The sequence below is a fragment of the Lutjanus erythropterus genome, chromosome 6, assembly GCF_056507025.1.
Source record: "Lutjanus erythropterus isolate fLutEry1 chromosome 6, fLutEry1.hap2, whole genome shotgun sequence".
Taxonomy (NCBI): domain Eukaryota; kingdom Metazoa; phylum Chordata; class Actinopteri; order Lutjaniformes; family Lutjanidae; genus Lutjanus; species Lutjanus erythropterus.
In genome coordinates, this window is record NC_139322.1 from 26,373,023 (window position 1) to 26,391,036 (window position 18,014).

Below are 18,014 nucleotides of genomic sequence, written 5' to 3' on the forward strand. Positions count from 1 at the left end.
CGTCACATTAAGCATAATTAATTAATTAAGTCCAACGTCAAGACAACAACAACAAAAAAGCTGATTAATAGAGACGCATACACATCTCGCGAGAGTTTCCTCAATCCGCGTGTTGAAGGAAAAGGCTTCCCGCGGTTTTCGCTGGACCCGGTTTGTCAGAGCTGTCAAATAACGGCATCGTGTCATGTTTTCTGTTTTCGACATCACGGTAAGTAATGTTGATGTCACAGTATGAAAAAATCCTATATCGTGTCCTTAATTATTTTAGTGACTGCAAGACCGGCTGCTGAACATTAACTTGGAAAATTAACTTCAGTTAGCTAGTAGCTAGGGGTAGAGCTAACAGTTAAATTTAGCTAACATTAGCGGCAGGTATTGTTAAATAGACATTGTTACCCCCAAACTACCAAGAGTTGATGCCATAAATGTGGCCAAGCAAACCTAGATAGATGTTGAATATAAGCAACCTAGAAATTGTTTAAGGTTAGGTTGTATCAAACTGAATGTACAATGGTAATTACATAAAGATGTAAAGTAGATTAATGTTCACAGTGTGAGACAGATGTGAGGGTTCAAGTGTCAACGGCTAATGTGCGAATCATCTCAATGTTACAAAGAACACTTCAGCTGTGCCAGTGTAAAGTCAAGTTACATAGTTTGGAGTTTCATAGACTATCTAAGTATGTAATGTTGACCTTCACCTATCAAGTCATACAAGATCAGTGATGGCGTGAGTACTGGAAAGCTGTCCTGAAGTAGAAGTATTGTTAAATTAATGAAATATTATTTATCTTAAAGTTAGAAATATTAACTAGTTACTTTTTAACAGCTGGCTTAAAATGCATCATCATAGCAGGCCTTCAATCTGAGCTTTACAGTCAATTAGAAGACAGCAGAGGCCAAGTGGCTGTAAAGCTGTTCCCCACAGGGAAGAATGGCACCAAGTCAGGACACACAGGTGGGGATGCAAACATTACAAACATTACTGTCATTATTGTTTTTGGAGTAATGGTGAAAAGTAAGCTTTGATGAACCCTTTTTATGTGCAGCTGGAGAAAGTCATTGATGACATGTTAAAGAGTGGGAATGGCCAAATACTGAATGCATTCTTGCAATCGGACGAATGTGAAGGAACCACCACAAAATGTTCTCAACAGTTTCTCACCAAACTGGACAAGCTTGTCAGCAGGGTAAGATGCAGCCCAGTGCACTCAGTGAAATGCTGTGATGCTCTGCTGCTAGTAGATTTCATGAAACCTTATCTGTGTTGTTGATGTAGGGTTTAGATGAAGAAAGTTCCAAATCAGCCAGTTTGGGCTTTGCTATCCTCTACAAGTGTGGGAAAAACCTGAAACTACCTGGTTGTTGTCAAGGACTATCAGGACTAATAACTCAAGGCCTTCTTAAAAAGATAAGTATACATCCAATGCATACAGGCACATAGCATTTGAGTAAATGTAATCTGTAATGTGTAAAAGTACATGTCCGTTGTTAATTGAACCTGGTTTTGTGCACATGGTGCAGTGGTTTGAGAAATGCAGGCAGCTGTGGATCAAGTGTGGCCCGCAATGGAGTGAGACCTTGTTTAACCTCTGTGAGGACTTCTTTAATGCCTTAATGGTAAGCCAATGTCTAATTGTTAAAGACACTTTGTATAATGAAACTGCTGGAACATGTACTACTCAGGTTAGTGCCCATAAAGTTAAATAATTTTTCTTTCCTCCCTTTTACAGGCAGTTCACGAGTCATGCAAAGATGGTACAGTTGTATATTTTTTATTTGTATTCCATCTCTAGTATGTATCGTTCGTCTTCAATTAGCCCTTACAGGAACCAAGTGGAAATTAAAACTAACATGCTTTTATTCCACTTTGAATCACTAAATGTTTAGAAAATTCATTATTTATCAAAACAATAGTATAGTCTCAAAGACACAGTAGTACTGGACACAATATTATTTATAGGCGAGTGTTAAATTTTTCTCACACTGACACTAGTGTCAAAATTTGTAATTTTGATCTCTATACCACCTGTTTGAGGGCACAATCACATCTGATGTTCTTAACATAATTTTGAGGTAATTCTGTTCCTGATAGACTGAAAGATTGTAGGAACAGATTCAGGTGGAAAATAATGGGAATTCATTATTAGGGCTGCAACTAAAGATTATTTTCATTATCGAATAATCTGCTGATTATTTTGATGTTGATTATCTTATTATATGAAAAAAATCTAGAAAATGTAAAAAAAAAAAAAAAAAAAAAAAGAAAAATGCTTACATTTCCCAAAGCCCAAAGACTCTTCATTTACTGTCATATGCGACAAATAAAAGCAGTAAACCTTACATTTAAGAAGCTGGAACCAGAAAATGCTTGACAGGTTTGCCTGAAAAATGACTGAAAGGGTTCATTGATAAGCAAAATAGTTGTCAACTAATCTTCTTTTGATTGATAAATTTACTAATCACAGCAGCTCTATTCATCAAAATGAGTATAAATATAAAGCAAAAATTTTAACACTTTCAAGAATCAAGAATCTCAGCAAGAAAAAGTTGTGCCTCCATTCACAGTATTGCTGCAAACATGTTTTTTATTTGTTTTGCAGGAACATACAAAATCACTGAGTCCTTTCTGTATCCTATTGGTCAGTTGGCAGTAGACCCCAGAATCTACATCCTCATCCAAAAAGAGGTTTGAAATAGTTGTATTGTTTTTTGGAGTAGCATTGAAATCATTGAGTTGGGTGTCAGCTCATAAATTAACTTGCTAATAATGTTCTAACAGGCTATTCATGAATTTAACTTAATTCTGGATGAAATCCCAATGGAGCTCAAGGAAAAGAAGAAGATCCTAACATCACAGGAGGCCTCAGATCTCATGTATATCATTGTAGTTTCCTCACAGTAAGGGTCATTATTACTCATCCTTTACAGTAGCCACACATTGTTGAACCTTCTGTTCCTCGTCATATGTCTGCAGGGTCAAGATGGCTGGTCAGATATTGGAAAGTGGTGGTAAGTTTTTTCCATGAATAATTCCATCTCTCTTCACCCAGAACTGTACATAGACAGAAAATTTCCAACACTCTCTTTGTGTCAGATTATGACCTGCAGATAGCCCTGATGGAGGCATTGTGCAGAATGGCCACTCCTGCCCAGAGGAAGGAAATGGCAGACCGATGGTTCAGCATGGAGCATGTGGCCACTGCCTTTGTCAAGATCCGTGATTCTGAGTTTGAGACGGTAAAAAGGTGTAATTTATCCAAGTGCATGTAATGTAACATAATGTGTTACAATATAATAACATTTAAACAGGTGCTCAGCTGCATAGAATTGAAAATAAATGTGTGTGATTTCAGGATTGTCGCAAGTTTCTGAACTTGGTGAATGGGATGCAGGGACACAGGAGAAGGTACACACATACCATAACTTAGTGCATCTTGAGACACGATCTGGGGAACTGTAGGGTCATTGGGGTTCCATTTAAAGTTATATCACACCCTTGACTCTAGCACAGTGAGAGAATGAGTATGAGTGACTGTTCTTGTCTTACCAGTAATGTCACAAACTTTTATTTTATTTTTAACATTATCTTTTTATAAAATTGATTTAATGTATATGGTATTTGGACTTTTATAGGACAAAGAAAGAGAACACTTAGGATGGAAAAAAAATGCACATTACTGAAACTGAATAACAATGTTCCCTCTGTACTATAGAGTGTATTCCTACCCTTGTTTGGAGGTTTATCTGGGCAAGTATGAGGTGAGTATCAACAAGATTTCTATAAATCAAAGAAACGTAAGAAAACCCCCCCACAAACTATAAATAAGTTACACTACTACTACAAACAGTAGTGAATGTCCAAAGACACACAGTAACAAGTACAGACTTTGTCTCACTTTGTTTACACCTGTGATCAAAATGTAATCTGTATCTTGAAAAATACATTACTTAGATAACAAGTTATCCGATCTTGCCTTTGTGTTTACACCTGGTATTTTTAATGCAGTCTTAATGTCCTCATTGAGATCAGGTCTCTGTCCTCCAGACCAAAACCTGTGACTGAGTAATTAAAAAATTAGTAAAAAAGGAACTGAACAGTGCTCCCATAAACATTTATTAATATACCACTGTGTGTGGAGTTTTGTAGCTTGTTGAGATATGGGACATTTTTTAGAAACTTTGTGAAACACTGTTTATGACATATTCTTAATTTTTTGCCCCCTTTTTTTAAATTGGCAAATGTAAGACATTAAGTTATTCCTTTCTTTGTATAAGAAAAAAATGTGTCAGTTTGCCCATGTGGGTTGCACTACTGTGTGACTAGATAAATTACATGCCTTGGTAACAGCAAATCAGCTGCAGATGAGAGCAGCACATATTATTCATTTCCCACCCGCATTGCTTTTCATTTTTCATGCAGTTGTGTTGAATAATGCATCTTTTGCTGCTTTCATGGCACAGAATAGATGTATAATTAGTAATTAGAGGCATGTTGTTTATGGATGCCAACACTTGTATGGATTGCATTTACACATACCGTAAGATCCTTGCATTAAGATATGTTTTCCCTTATTTGGATAGTGTGTACTGATACAGATCACTATTTAATACTATCCATTTTAAGTGTTGATGTACTGCATTTAAGATGGAACTAAACAAACCATAATTTACTCCTAGGTGTATAAGTAGATGTGTTGAAAGTATTGTGGTTATGTTGTCAGCTGCTGATGCCCACTGATGAGAATCTGGAAGACTTTTGGATAGACTTCAACCTTGGCAGCCGCAGCATCTCCTTTTACTTCTCTGTAGCTGATGAAGAAGCGCAGGTACCTCAATATCATTAATGAAAGTGAAAATCAAAAGGTGCAAGATTTGCATAATCAAATGTTGATATGCAGTACATCATGGAGTTGTTTCCACTTCAATTAGGACGGCCACTGGAAAACGATATGTATCACTGAGAATGACGTCCGAAGCTACACTGTCACAGGTAATTCAATCACAAATGTATTTATATTTACTGCAACTTTCACTCAAACACAATTGTATGTAGTTTATTATAGTATTCAATGCATCCATCCACACATGGATAGATAGCATTTATCAAAGCACAAAACCATATGCATTTTAATAGATTTTTGTGTTCTAAAGTCCTTTGCTTTAGTCAGAAAATGAGCATAACTGGTTTATTAACTGTGCTAAACCTAATGAAGATAATATCCTCTTTTGATGTGCATGTGACTGGCCAAGTATTGCTTCTGTTTAACAATAATACAGAATGTTCTTGATCTCCAGAGGAGGGAAAGAGGCACGTCTTGCACTTAACGCTGTCGAGTGTGGTGGTCGTGGGTGCGGTGGAAGGATCAAGTCTTATCATCCACTTCAGCTCCTTACTGGACATCTTGCAGGCTGCTCATAGTGTCTATGGACACAACAAACACAAAGTAAGATGGCTTATTCACTCCATCCTTATTGGCCACAATATTAATAAGAATTTTTATTTGGCAGTTGCATTAACAAGTGCCTCTTCCTGTTAGGGCTTTGTGGGAAAGACAAGTGCATCTGTAGTGAAGACTATAGTTAAAATCAGAATGGAAGAGAACAGCTCCCAGGTAATCAATTATCTCTTAACATAGCGTAAAATCATTACAAATGCCAAAATGTACTAAACTGGAGGCAGTTGGGACACATGCCTATTTATGGATGGAATAGGCTCTTTTTTGAGATTGACTAAGATCAAGTTGTGTTCAGTAAGTGGAATATGTCTACAGGCACAAAAAATCTCATGGCTGGTGTTTGGCCGTAGAAATAAGGTTTACATTAATGTGATATTATTGTATCAGTGGTGCATTAAAAAAAGAAAATGACGAGCAAACCAGCTGTTAAGAATTTTTGTGTATATGTACTACATGTCACTCTCCACCAGGTTGTTCCAGAGACTCAGGTCTCCTTTGGTGAAAGTGAGAAAAATACGGTCCCCTACCTTTTACCTGCCACGTCTGCACCTGTCCAGGTGAGAGTTTTGTACTGTTTTTGAACAGTTGTTTTGTCCAGTTTTTACACTATTTTGTATAAAAAGATGTCATTGAATGATACAGTACATGACACCAATATGCTTTTTGCAATAAAAGGTGACTAGTGGATTGTAACAACCACATCAGGTTCAAGTATACGAATGAATCATTCATTCGTATACCATTAATGTCATATAGAAGAGATTAATTTGAAAAAGTAATCATTTGAGTACCACATTTAACTTTAATCCAGATGGTGACTTCAGCCAAGATGAGGATTTCAGAGTCTACCAACATCATCTGCAGCAGTACAAGAGGAAGTGTGCATGGTTCCAGTTCCCTCTCTGCTGTTATGCCATCAAGTAGGCAACTCTAGAAATTATCAGGGATTGGTGTCACATCACATTTTGTGTTATTGTATTATCTTGAATGAATGCACGGTTAATAACAATAAGCAAACATTTATTTTGCATTAAATCCCCTTTACTATACTCTTAATATTACATGTTTCTCATTATAGAGCCGCTTGAATTTTTGGTTTGGTTTAACATGACCATGTCATGACAATAAAGGCCTTTCAATTGTTGTAAAAGACAACTAAAATCACAAAAAAAAACTTTTTTGTGATTTTAGAAAAAACAAACTCATGAGATGATAATTAACCAAACTAAGATGTCTTCAAAACTATTTTACTTGACCAATGACTTTTGTTGGCCTATGTTTTTGCTGACTTTTGTTGACAGTCAGTTGAAATGCATAGTCTTCATTTGACAAATTCATTCTTAACAGCATGTTCATATTCACATCCACAATATTGTAGCCTGGAATAGGCAGTTTGTCTTGCCTGACGGAAACCTCATCATGCTCAACTGTGCCATTGTTTTGTCTCCGTTTTAGACACTGCAGCCGAGGTTAAAGGAAAGTCGTCTCTGGAGATGGTACATTCATCTGATAGGAAAGGTGAATGTTACCTGGGAGAGTTAAAGATGACTGCTAAGACTGGCACTCATGGCACAACACCTAACAGCACTATAGCAGGTGGCATGACAGAGCAGGTACGCCATTGAATATACTGCATGCAAAATGTGATAGTGTACAGAGCACAGCTTCCAAACAGGCCAGCAAGAATAAACTTGACAAACACGAAAAGGTATAACGACCAAATTATTATGTGCGTAAATAAAGTTAAGTGATTATGTTGTGTCTACTTTTGCACTTTTTGAACTGTTCTCAGTGTATGATGGTACAATAGGACTAAACTATGAACACATTGAGATTTTTAATGCTTACTTGTGTTGACTGTTAAAATTAAAAGCGATCGCCCCTTTCCCTGATAATATTTGAGGCTGTATTTGGACTGACAGTCCTGCATGTATTTTACATGTTATTCCAGCATATTTGTTGTCTCTGCTTGTCCTACAGCACATACCACTGGCAAAGGCAGCCAATACGGTTCTAGCTGGACAGGGAGGAGAACAGTCTCTGGGTAGTGCATTGTTATAGTAACTTTTGACTTTGGCATATCTCAGAAATACAGCTACACTGTTAGTCTTCAGAGGCTTTTAACCCCACCAATGTTTTTTCTTACTTACAGAGCCTAGTTTTGTACCTGACACCCAACCCACAAGTGGGAGAAACATGTAAGCATAGTGAAAAACCTCTACACTGTCATCTACTGCCATCAGAGCTCAGATTGTTAATGTTATGTGTACTTCTGTTTACATGTGTATGTGTATTGTATAGCTAAACATGTTTATTTATTTAAATTTCAGATCTAACTTAAGCAAACTGTCAGTTTCTGAAATGCTTATGATGCCCACACAGAAAATAAATTATCTGCCAAGACCTGGTGAGCAATAAAGCCATCAAATATCTTCACTATCTCTCACTAAATATTTTGCATATCAAAAGCTAATAAAATAGACAAAACATGGCTAGATGCAAAATGTGTGTCATCTGACATTTATTTTGTTTGCCTTGTTCAGATTTGTCACAACAGCAGGAGCACCGGACCTCAGCACAGAGATTATCAGTTCCAGTTCACGGCCCAGTCAGCCAAAAGCGACGCCAAGCTGAACTCACCCAGGAGTCACTGAAAGTAGATGCTGCTATAATCAAAGCTTCAGCCAAGGCCTCCACAGCCAAAGTTCTGCAGGAGAAAACACCACCTAGTGTTGTGGTTGAAACTAACAGGGCCCTTTCGAGCAAAGAGAAGGTAAGAATTCTATAAGCGTTAAGAAGCTTTATATCACTTATAAGGTTGTTAAAAGTTGTATATTGGAATTTTCACACTTTCTGCTGTCACTACTCAGAGAGATGCAGAGGTTACAGGCAGCATGGTGAAGCTCATCTCTAGTCGATATGAGTCCAGAGCAGGAGATACTGCAGAAAATACCTTTCAGCGCAGGAGTCCTCCTTTTATCAGCAGGTATACACATTAATTATTGTAGAGCTACACAGTGTGCTGCAGGAATGAGTCCTAAAACCTGAAAATGAGTTACTATATTCATGCTTCAGTTCCCTTGTCTTGAAGTCAGTGAGTTCTTTGAATAGATTTTGATTAGACAGTTGAAATAAGGTTTGTGGTTAACACAAGCTTGAAAGATTTTCACATTTTTTTCTATGGCATAAAATACATCAGTTAATACCCCACTTTTCAAGGTTTTATGTGTCTTTAAAAAAAGGTGGTTGCTAAGAAGTGGCTAAATGAGACTACAGGTGTAGTTAATGTGTAGCCAGATTTTAGTTTTTTTATTTCTGGCATTTGCATTTGAGCAAAAATCATAAAGGGGGTGTCCTGAACAAATCATATAGGTATCCAATTTTTCCTTATTCTCGGCACTAATCCAAAATCCAATGGAAAAATCCCATTGGCTTTTTGTGGAGGGAACCAGAGTGATGCTGGTTGGCCTACAAAGTACTCTATTACATTGCACAGTTGTAAATAAAAGTTGCAACTGGCACCATAACTATGCCACTTCTTGGCTGTTTGTTTGCTCTTGTAATAGGTCGATCTTCAATATGAGCTGGTTACCAACAGCTAAAGTAAGTACTCATTACTTGATTTATGGTGAGGAGTAACTTTAAGTCACCTTTCTCTTGCTTCATTTACAAAAAAAGATCTTTATCTGCTATAGAAAGAATCATCTGGGGTTGCCAGCCTCATGAAATCCTACAGCAAGACTGCAACAAGCTATACAAGGCAGAGGTAATATAATTCAGATAAACTGTTTGGATATTCCAGTGGCTTTCAGTATATTTAAGGTTGTGTTTAATGCCCTTTTTTGTTGTACAGAAAAGATATTTTTGCATTCAACATTGAAGCACCGAGTATTGGGGTAAATATTACTGATGTTAGTTGTTTTATATATTTGGATAGATTATATCTAAGTATTCGGTATGCCAGTGTAGTGTTTAAAGCCTGTTTAATTGCTCATTAGGGAAAAGACAAAACCCTCATCAACACTTCTTCCATATCAAGCAGGTAGGTCAGACAGTTGAGAATGGCCTGTAGGTGTATTTGTCAAGAAATGCAACTTTTGAAACAGTGACATTTTGTCAAGAATTTTTATAAAGACTGTGTAATTTCATATTTCTCATAATGTTTGACAGTGGCATCCATGACTCCTTAGTACCCCTCAGCACAACAAAGAAAGGACAACCTGTGGCAAAGGTATGCTTTCATCGTACTGTTGTGTTTATTATTGTCATGTGCATATGCTTGCTGCATGTGTGCTCATGTTCGCTCTTGTCAGAATGTTTCGATTTTAAAAAGTTATTGTTTAAATCGGGTGCAGTTACACTGTAAAGATTTAAGTGCACCGTGTGTTAACCAATAAGATATCTTGCTGTCTTTCTATGTACCTATCACCTTGTCCTCCACTACCTTATGTGTTGCAGGAGAAGCGTTATGTAAAGAAGCATCTTTTCAGTGACACAGACCATGCCATGACAGAGGTCAGCTGGCTGAGCGAGTCAGGCAGGAAACCCAAACCCAAAGTTAACAAATACTCCAGACAGGCACCCATGAAGCCTAGAGCTGCGTCACCTCATGCTTCACGTAGGCCATTAGAGCTACACATTCATGTAGCTCACAGTCTGAAATTCAACATATTAATACTTAACATTTGCAGTTATTTAAACATATTAGTATTTCCGTAAACTGAATGGTCTTTCTTTCATTGCAGCTGAATCCCCAGCTTTATCCCCACAAACTGAAAATCCCATTAAGGGCAATAGAAAGTCCAATAAGGTAAAGTATTGTTGTATTGTAAATAATTTTACTGTGATGCACTATCTCAGTCAGCCACTGTGTGTCATTGTTGTTTTAATCAGAAGAAGCCCAACGTGAAGGAGAGAGTGGAGCAGCCAGAGAAGACAGTGAAGCCCACAGCAGCACCAATCAGACCACATGCAGCCAGCAGGAGGCCCCGGAGAGCTGCAGCCACCTGTACCAAGAGCTACAAGGAGCCGGACACTGAAGACAGCCAGTCAGAATCAGAGAAGCCACCTGTTTCCAAGGCAAGAGACTTCCTTACTCCCTATATCATATGCCACTTTCTCTTTTGTTTATCCACTTGTGAAACAAAGAATAGAATTGTTCTTATTATGATTGTATATGCCAATGAGACAAGGGATGCTAATGCTGATCAGAATATTTTACCTCCAATATCTATTTGAGCTACTAATTATTGTAGATCTGCCCATACCAATTACCATTTTGGAACTTTAAAGTAATGCTACCAACCAGTGGGGCTGCATGATAAATTGAAAATATACTGAAATTGCAATATGGTGCAATATCCACGTCACAGAAGCTGCATTTTTTTAATAATGGAAAAATGGCCTACAAATCATATTCTCCACATGGAGGAAAACATATTTGTCTGGTATGGACCCCAACAATTGTCACATTATAGTGATTTTATTATGCAACATTTTCCAGTGAAAATGAAAACTGGTGCAGAAATGATAGTTCCCACTAAATGTGAATCATATCACAATTGCAATATCTGTCAAAATAATTGCAATATGATTCTTTAACAATCTTGTGCATCCCTACAGACCAGATTGATTAAAGTCAGCATTACATATATAACTCCAAGAAATACAACAAATATTCATACTATCTGTCATGTAGTCTGTAGTGCAGTACAGTAAGTACTGTACAAACAGTACACCAGAAGTGAATGGTATGATATTACTTTGAAAGCCACATACCTTAAAATGTATGAGTATAGTATGACTATGATACATAAGAATTTTGGTTGGGCAGATCCCACATCCCTAGTACAATGCACATGAGCAAAAACAGAGATGGAATTCACTCTATGTCATTGGGTGAACACAGTTAACTATGTCTTGTGCAAAATTTCTATATAATATTAGAGAGATGGCAGATAATTACAGGGCTGTTGCAAATAAACAAAAATAATACTGTCTTTGTCAACTAACAATAGCACTCCTCCACTGATCATCTGGAGAATGCTGAGAGAACTCATGAAGTGGCTCAAGAGACGAAGAAAAAGACTGTCCGTAAACTAGCAACCAGACGCTATGTGAAAGGTGGGAGCAATCCTCATAGCAACCAGACAGAGTCAGTGTCAGAGGAGCCATTCACTTCCAAGGTAGAGGTCATTGAGTTTATATTATGTTATTCTGATCAAGTGATTATCTATTCTGCATACCATAAAGCATTGGTATGACTTAATATATCAGGAAACATATCCATATAACCACATACTTATGTCATCAGCATAGTCAGCAGCTTGCACTATTTTTACTGATCTGAGGCTGTGTTTGCATGTGAAATGTTCCAAACAGGCACACCATTTATTTTATATGACTTTGGTTGAATTTCATAATGTTACAGGGTTTTAATTAGGCTACAAGTCAAGCTAGAGAGCATGTATTAGGTAGCATCCATCAAGAATTGACAAAAATATTAATACAACTACATCAGAGCTCACTGAACATTACAGATGGATGGAGTTCTTCAAGTATCATATACTGTTTTGAGAGCTAATGTTTTTGACACAAAATCACCAGGGCAGGAAAACAACAATGGGTAGAAAATGGCAATGGCTGAGAAAGGTTCAGCTGTAGGGCAACTTTTCTCAATTGTGGAGCTTGTTGACAGACCACACATCATCTTAGTCTACCTTACTGAGCTCTGTACAATGTACAAAACTTCTTGTAAGTTGCTGATTATGTTGTTTGTGGTGTGATTGGATAGTAATATACATTTTTAATAGGGATGCACTGGTACCGATACCAACATCAGGTATCGGTCCGATACTGTACTCACATACTTGTACTCATACTCATAAAACTTCTCCAATACCTCACACACAATACCACGTCATGAAAAGTAGCTACTCGACACAAGTAAACATCTAAAATACCACCATGACGCAGAGTTCTAGACACTTACCCTCTTTTTTGGTCGCGTCGCAGTCCACATGGTATCATCCACTAATGACCTTGACAACTTTGGAAACTGTCCATAAATTTCCATGTAAGTCCATGTAAAACAGAAATAAATGCAGAGAATGCACCTGTAGACCGCAGCCAGCCGCTGTCTAGTAAGTCCCAGTGGGTGTAAGCTAGTTAATGCCGTGACTAATTAATCCAAAGATGAAGAAAAAACACTGCTGTCACCAGTCTGTAACCCTCTTTTCTTTGTGATAAGCTGCCACAACTTCTCTTTGCATAGTTACTCTCCACCAAAACTGTCTGACAGCACTGTACATGCAACTTTACTCTTTGGGGTCCACAGCAGGGTAAACAAAACTGCTGCACATGACACCGCACTCATACCTGTCCCCCCTAAAACAATGGAAGGTAGGAACTAATGAGCTCTTAGACAAGAGGGACAGGAAGAAGAAACTGTGTAATTAAAATACTAGTTAAAATGCTGTAAATGATAATGAAATAATTATCATATATAACATCATTTGTAAAAGTAAACTTAATTCTGCAAGTCCATAAAATGTTGTGAAATTATTATACTGAAATATATAATGTATACAGTAAACTACAGCTTAATAAGGAATACAAAATCAGTAAAGGAACTTACTACAAATAACCCCAAAATGTAATGTGTACAGTAACTATGGTTACACTTGTAGCAGGAAACAACAATGATGATTTGTTATATTTTGAAAGTGAAAAAAAAGGTATCAGTGTATCCCTAGTTTTCAGTGTGGTCACTGTGGGGATCATAATTGTATTTATAGTTGCAGAAACATGCCATTTCCTTTTTCTGCCAGCAGAAATATTTTGTAGTTCCAGCAGTGGAGAAGAGAAAAAGCACCTCCTCTGAGCAATCTGCAGATACCTACAGGAGACAGAAAAACAACAACCAGTCAGATCTGAAAAAGCTATCTGGTCTAAAGGTGGGAGCCCAGCACTCTATTTGGGTCACTCCAGCTTATTGTTAGAAAAATATTAGGCTTTGTGAATTAATTACATCTAATGATACTAGATTTATTGTTATGATTGACTGTTAGTGATCTCATTAGAAAATCTTAGTGAAAAAGAGTGTCTAAAAAATATAAACAATACTAAAAAAAAGTGTTGCCATTCCAGCGAAGATCTTATACATATCTAGATGCAGCATATTGTGTATAATGTAACATGGTGAAGGTGGAATAATATATATAAAGATGTTATTTTTTCACTATTTTATTTCTGGGAATGTGAACATTTGCTTTGTGATCCAGAATAGGTTTCATGGTTCTTGATCATGATATATAACAGAACCACTTTGTTTTTCAGCAGCAGAGGCCTGACAGTCTTGTTCCAGAAACATCACAGTTAAATAAGAGAAATGCATTGAAGGATTGCTGGGCAGCCTGCCAGACCTCTTTTCGTCCATGCCCTCCTTCCATCGAGAGGATGAGATGTAAGACTGTGGAAAGCCTCACACAGTTAGATAACAGTCATTTGACTCCTATGACATCAGCTAATGTCTGTTAGATCTTTCATGGTGGATGAAATGGTTTGTTAATCACATCATCATCATCACCATCACAGTGGCCACATACAGTATATTGATTGATAGCCCTCTTGACACTAGAGTTCCTAAACTTGTTTCCCACCCTCTTTGGACAAACAATGGACCTCATGCATGAATGTTGTCCTATTTGTCTCTTATATTTGTTCGTAAACAAAGCAGTAAGCAGAAAATACGAGTCCTATGTGGGATTCATGAAATGTGCACTGAAAGCCAAGTTTATTCTTACCCACCTGAGCGTTCTGATGAATTGCATGCCATGAAGTTTGCAAAAGCATATAGACACACCCCAATAAATCCGTATAAGGGCAGCAGATTGAAGTGCCATGTGCAAACGACAAAGCAACAAGCCACTGACATTTCACAGGTGATTTTAAAGTCAGAAAAAAAGAGGAAAGAAATGGAGAGGAAATGAGAAAAAAAGAAAGAAACTTTTCAACAGACATGGAGGAGCGGATTGGAGCAGTTTTTCTAATATTTCACAGCACAAAATACAAGTTGGCTTTTTTGTATACTGGCTTATGAGGGGTCCAGGTACATTTTGTTCATACCTTAGAACAAACGGGAAGTGTGAAAGTATTGATGAATGCCACAGAAGTTCTAAAAATTGTTAGCATGCACATTTTAAGATAAAATCAAAAAAATTTTGATAGAACATGTTTGAAACAATTCAGTCTCTGTTAATTATAGTATCAAAAATACCAGAGCTACTAAAAAATTATCTAAGAATTCATTCAAGACCTCAGTTCAGTCTTTGTTGGATATTGAAATTTGGCTTACAGCAAGACAGTGTTCTGTAACTTTTTATGTACAAGCATTGTGTACAGGTTGTTAAGTCGATAAAAGGTAAAAAAATAAAAATCCCATTTTGTGTGCCTTTTTTCTGTTTTTGCTTTGGTATCAAAAGAGGTATTGAGTATTGTTTTAGTATTAAGTATAGTAGATTGTATAGCAAGATAGCTTTTGGTTTTCTTACATAGTATAGTGCCCACTGCATGTTTATTTAGTTAGGTCAAGAGTGAATGAAGGCACTTGCTTTTGGAGATTATTCAGACTGATAGGTGGCCTCATTTCAGTCAAGTCCTCACTATTAGCTTTATTTTCGAAGGCCAGAACAAGAATTTGAATTTATCCAATAGATACATCTACAAAAGAAAATTCTTCACCTAAAACACAAATTGTATTTTTTTAATTTATTTATTTATTTTTACTTTGCCTGATCATTTTCAGTCATGAGATATTTTATATTAACTGCTGAAAAAGTGTAAAATTTGCAGATTAATCTACACTTGCACTAGATGTATTTTCTCATCACCTTTATGCAGAAAGTTTTTAACTGTTACATAAATGACCCTATTGCTCTCCAACCTCTTAGCTGTAAATTGATATTTAGAAAAGCATGTATATATTGACCTTCTACTCTCTGTCCAACTTCTGAGGCCAGCTGTTTGAACATCTGTGCTTATTTTGGACCCTCACAGCTGCAAAGAGGTCAGCCCCAATCATGGATCTGACCTGCTCCCCTCTCCTAACCCCGCGGGGATCCCCACTCCCTGCCTCCCCCGACCCTCCCTGCCAGGACACCCCCTCACCAATCCTGCTGCTACCCAAACCTCACTCTACAGTCAGCAGTAAAGGAAACTCCAAGCCCTTGTCCTCCTACAGTGCAGAGAAGCAGCGCAGCTCATCCAGGATTCAGTCCATCCATTCTGTCTCCACTCTGTCTTCATTGATCCCCATGGACACTGGACCTACTGCAGCAGAGGTAAAACAGCACCTCTCTGACACCTTACGAAGGCCCCATGGTCATATGCAGAGCCTGTGTTAAAGGTTAGATTTTAAGTGTAGCATAATACCACATGCTTCTGTGATACATATCTGGGCTGAGAGTATTATATATATATTATATGGATTCGCATTATCTTCTAGACATTTTAACGGTCTTCCTCTTTTCTACTGACTGGTGGGGAGTTCCCTGGTATTTAACATCTTTGAGTGATTCACACACCTTTACACTGCATGGAAGTCATTGACGTCACCTAGCAGTCATGTGAGAATGACATGAATGAAGGTGTGAATTATTAGACGCCTAAAGGCCTTCATAAACAGTAACCTAGAATTTCAGGAAGTAGGTCTGTGACCTAAACATTGCTGGTTGAAATTCCCAGACCAGCTGAGAAAATGCCGGTAGAGAGAAAAAGTAACACTTCTCTCTGTCAATAAACCATTTTTGGGTTTTGATGGTCTCCCTTTAAATTAATAATTTGAATTATTTGAAGGGGGGTTTATGAGGTACTTATCCATAGTGCGTGTATTACCTATGCTAGATGCCAGTTCAATAGCCAGTTGAATAGGAGAAGCAGAGAAGCGTACCTGCATGGACGTTGAGCAATGTTCTGTTGTGGACAGATTTTAGCCACTTAAGAAAATGCACATCAGTTTAAGTGCCCACTATATTTTCAGCATCAGACAGCCTGTTCTGACGGGAATATGCTGTTGTATAAGCCAAAAATCACTTTTTTCATTATGCTTAATAAGAGTCCATCAGCAAAATCAGTAATTTGCCCTTGCTGAACACAGGAGCTGACAGTCTACCACTGCCTCAGTCTGTTAATTTGGTTGTGTTATTGTGTGAGTTTGGTGTTTTAAAAGGTTAGTTTGAATTCACCAAAATCACACAATAACCCAAACAAACTAACAGATGGAGGCAGTGGTAGACCAAAAACTTCTGTTCTGCGAGATAAAATTACTGATTTCGCCAGTGGAGTCTGGTTCAAGGAAGGAGTGCAATATTTGCCTTAAATTTCAGTCATTTCTAGTCAGAAAAAGCTGTGTGACAGTGAAAATAAAGCAGTGAAAATATTCTAAATATATCATACACAAGATCTGATACTGATTTACTGTAGGTAATATGTTAAATATTGATAAGTACCAGTGTTTCCTCTAGGATTTTTTTCAGCAGCGGGGGCAGGCGTTCCGTTTCTCTTAGAGAAATATTTCAATAAACTCATCTGAAAAATGCAGTCAATTGTTACATAATGGCGTGTAGATATTAACGTTAGCCTAATACTATCAATTAGTTTACTCACGTTAGCGACACTGAGTTGGCACCGGGCCAAATTAACTTAAACTACCGATAAGTTATGTAACGTTAGCTGGTCATCAACATATTGTGAACGTCTGTTTAACTTGTAAAAATCTATGTCAAGTTATCTCAAGCTAATAACTTGACTTGACAATAATTTACCTCTTCTCCGGCCGGTAATTCGCTGCTTTATTGTTTATTTGTAATTCGGGAATTCGCTTCTCTGACTCTGCCCTGTCGCCTAGGTGCTTGACGTGCTTGACGACCACGCCCCCCAAACAACGCTAGCATCATGCAAATGAGCACGCGCAAGTATATTTCCATACTGAGCAAGATAGTTATCTGCAGTTTACCTTAGTGCTCGCAAGTACCCGACAGGAGTCTGTTTTGAAGGTGGAGAGATGCGGCGGTGGTGTATTTGCGTCAACAATAAAATAAAAAAAAAAGAAAGAAATTTGAAGGAGTGGCGGCTAGGATTTAGGAGTGGCGGGCCACCACTCCTAAATGAATGTAGAGGAAACACTGAGTACCGTATACAACCCCACTTTGAATAATCCACACTACACTGTCACATTAAGCAGTTTGGTAATGTTGAATCTCTAACTGCTCAATCTGGTAAGAGTTGTTCGGGGTAACATTAGAGGACCAAGGTTATACCAGGGCATTCTCAGGGGTAGACATGTGTAACCATGAGTGTGAATTTAACTTTCCCTGATAAATACATTGTATAATTATGTAGATAATGTCAAATTGCACATGATGATCTGAATGACTAAGTAGCATGAATGAAATGGCCTATATAACTCTGGGCAGAGCAGATAATAGTTCTGCAACACTTCATCCTTGTAATGCATCTAGAAAATGTCTTTATCATTTTACTGTCACTAATCCACGA

The 18,014-nt window shown here is 37.6% G+C and overlaps 1 protein-coding gene across 1 annotated transcript; it reads left to right on the plus strand.

Annotated features, from left to right (window-relative positions):
- The first annotated feature begins 934 nt into the window (after positions 1–934).
- sycp2 (synaptonemal complex protein 2) lies at positions 935–15,862 on the plus strand. Its single transcript, XM_084719869.1, is given in 30 exon segments — positions 935–958; positions 1,050–1,190; positions 1,280–1,411; positions 1,516–1,620; positions 1,734–1,758; positions 2,604–2,689; positions 2,783–2,877; positions 2,978–3,012; positions 3,098–3,240; positions 3,357–3,409; positions 3,717–3,762; positions 4,725–4,829; positions 4,933–4,993; positions 5,299–5,447; positions 5,541–5,615; positions 5,930–6,016; positions 6,271–6,379; positions 6,915–7,072; positions 7,075–7,167; positions 7,440–7,503; positions 7,612–7,657; positions 7,790–7,878; positions 8,003–8,232; positions 8,330–8,445; positions 9,630–9,690; positions 9,918–10,077; positions 10,205–10,269; positions 10,353–10,538; positions 11,477–11,582; positions 15,516–15,862. Coding segments are annotated over 30 exon segments (3,192 nt in total).
- The last annotated feature ends 2,152 nt before the right edge of the window (positions 15,863–18,014 follow it).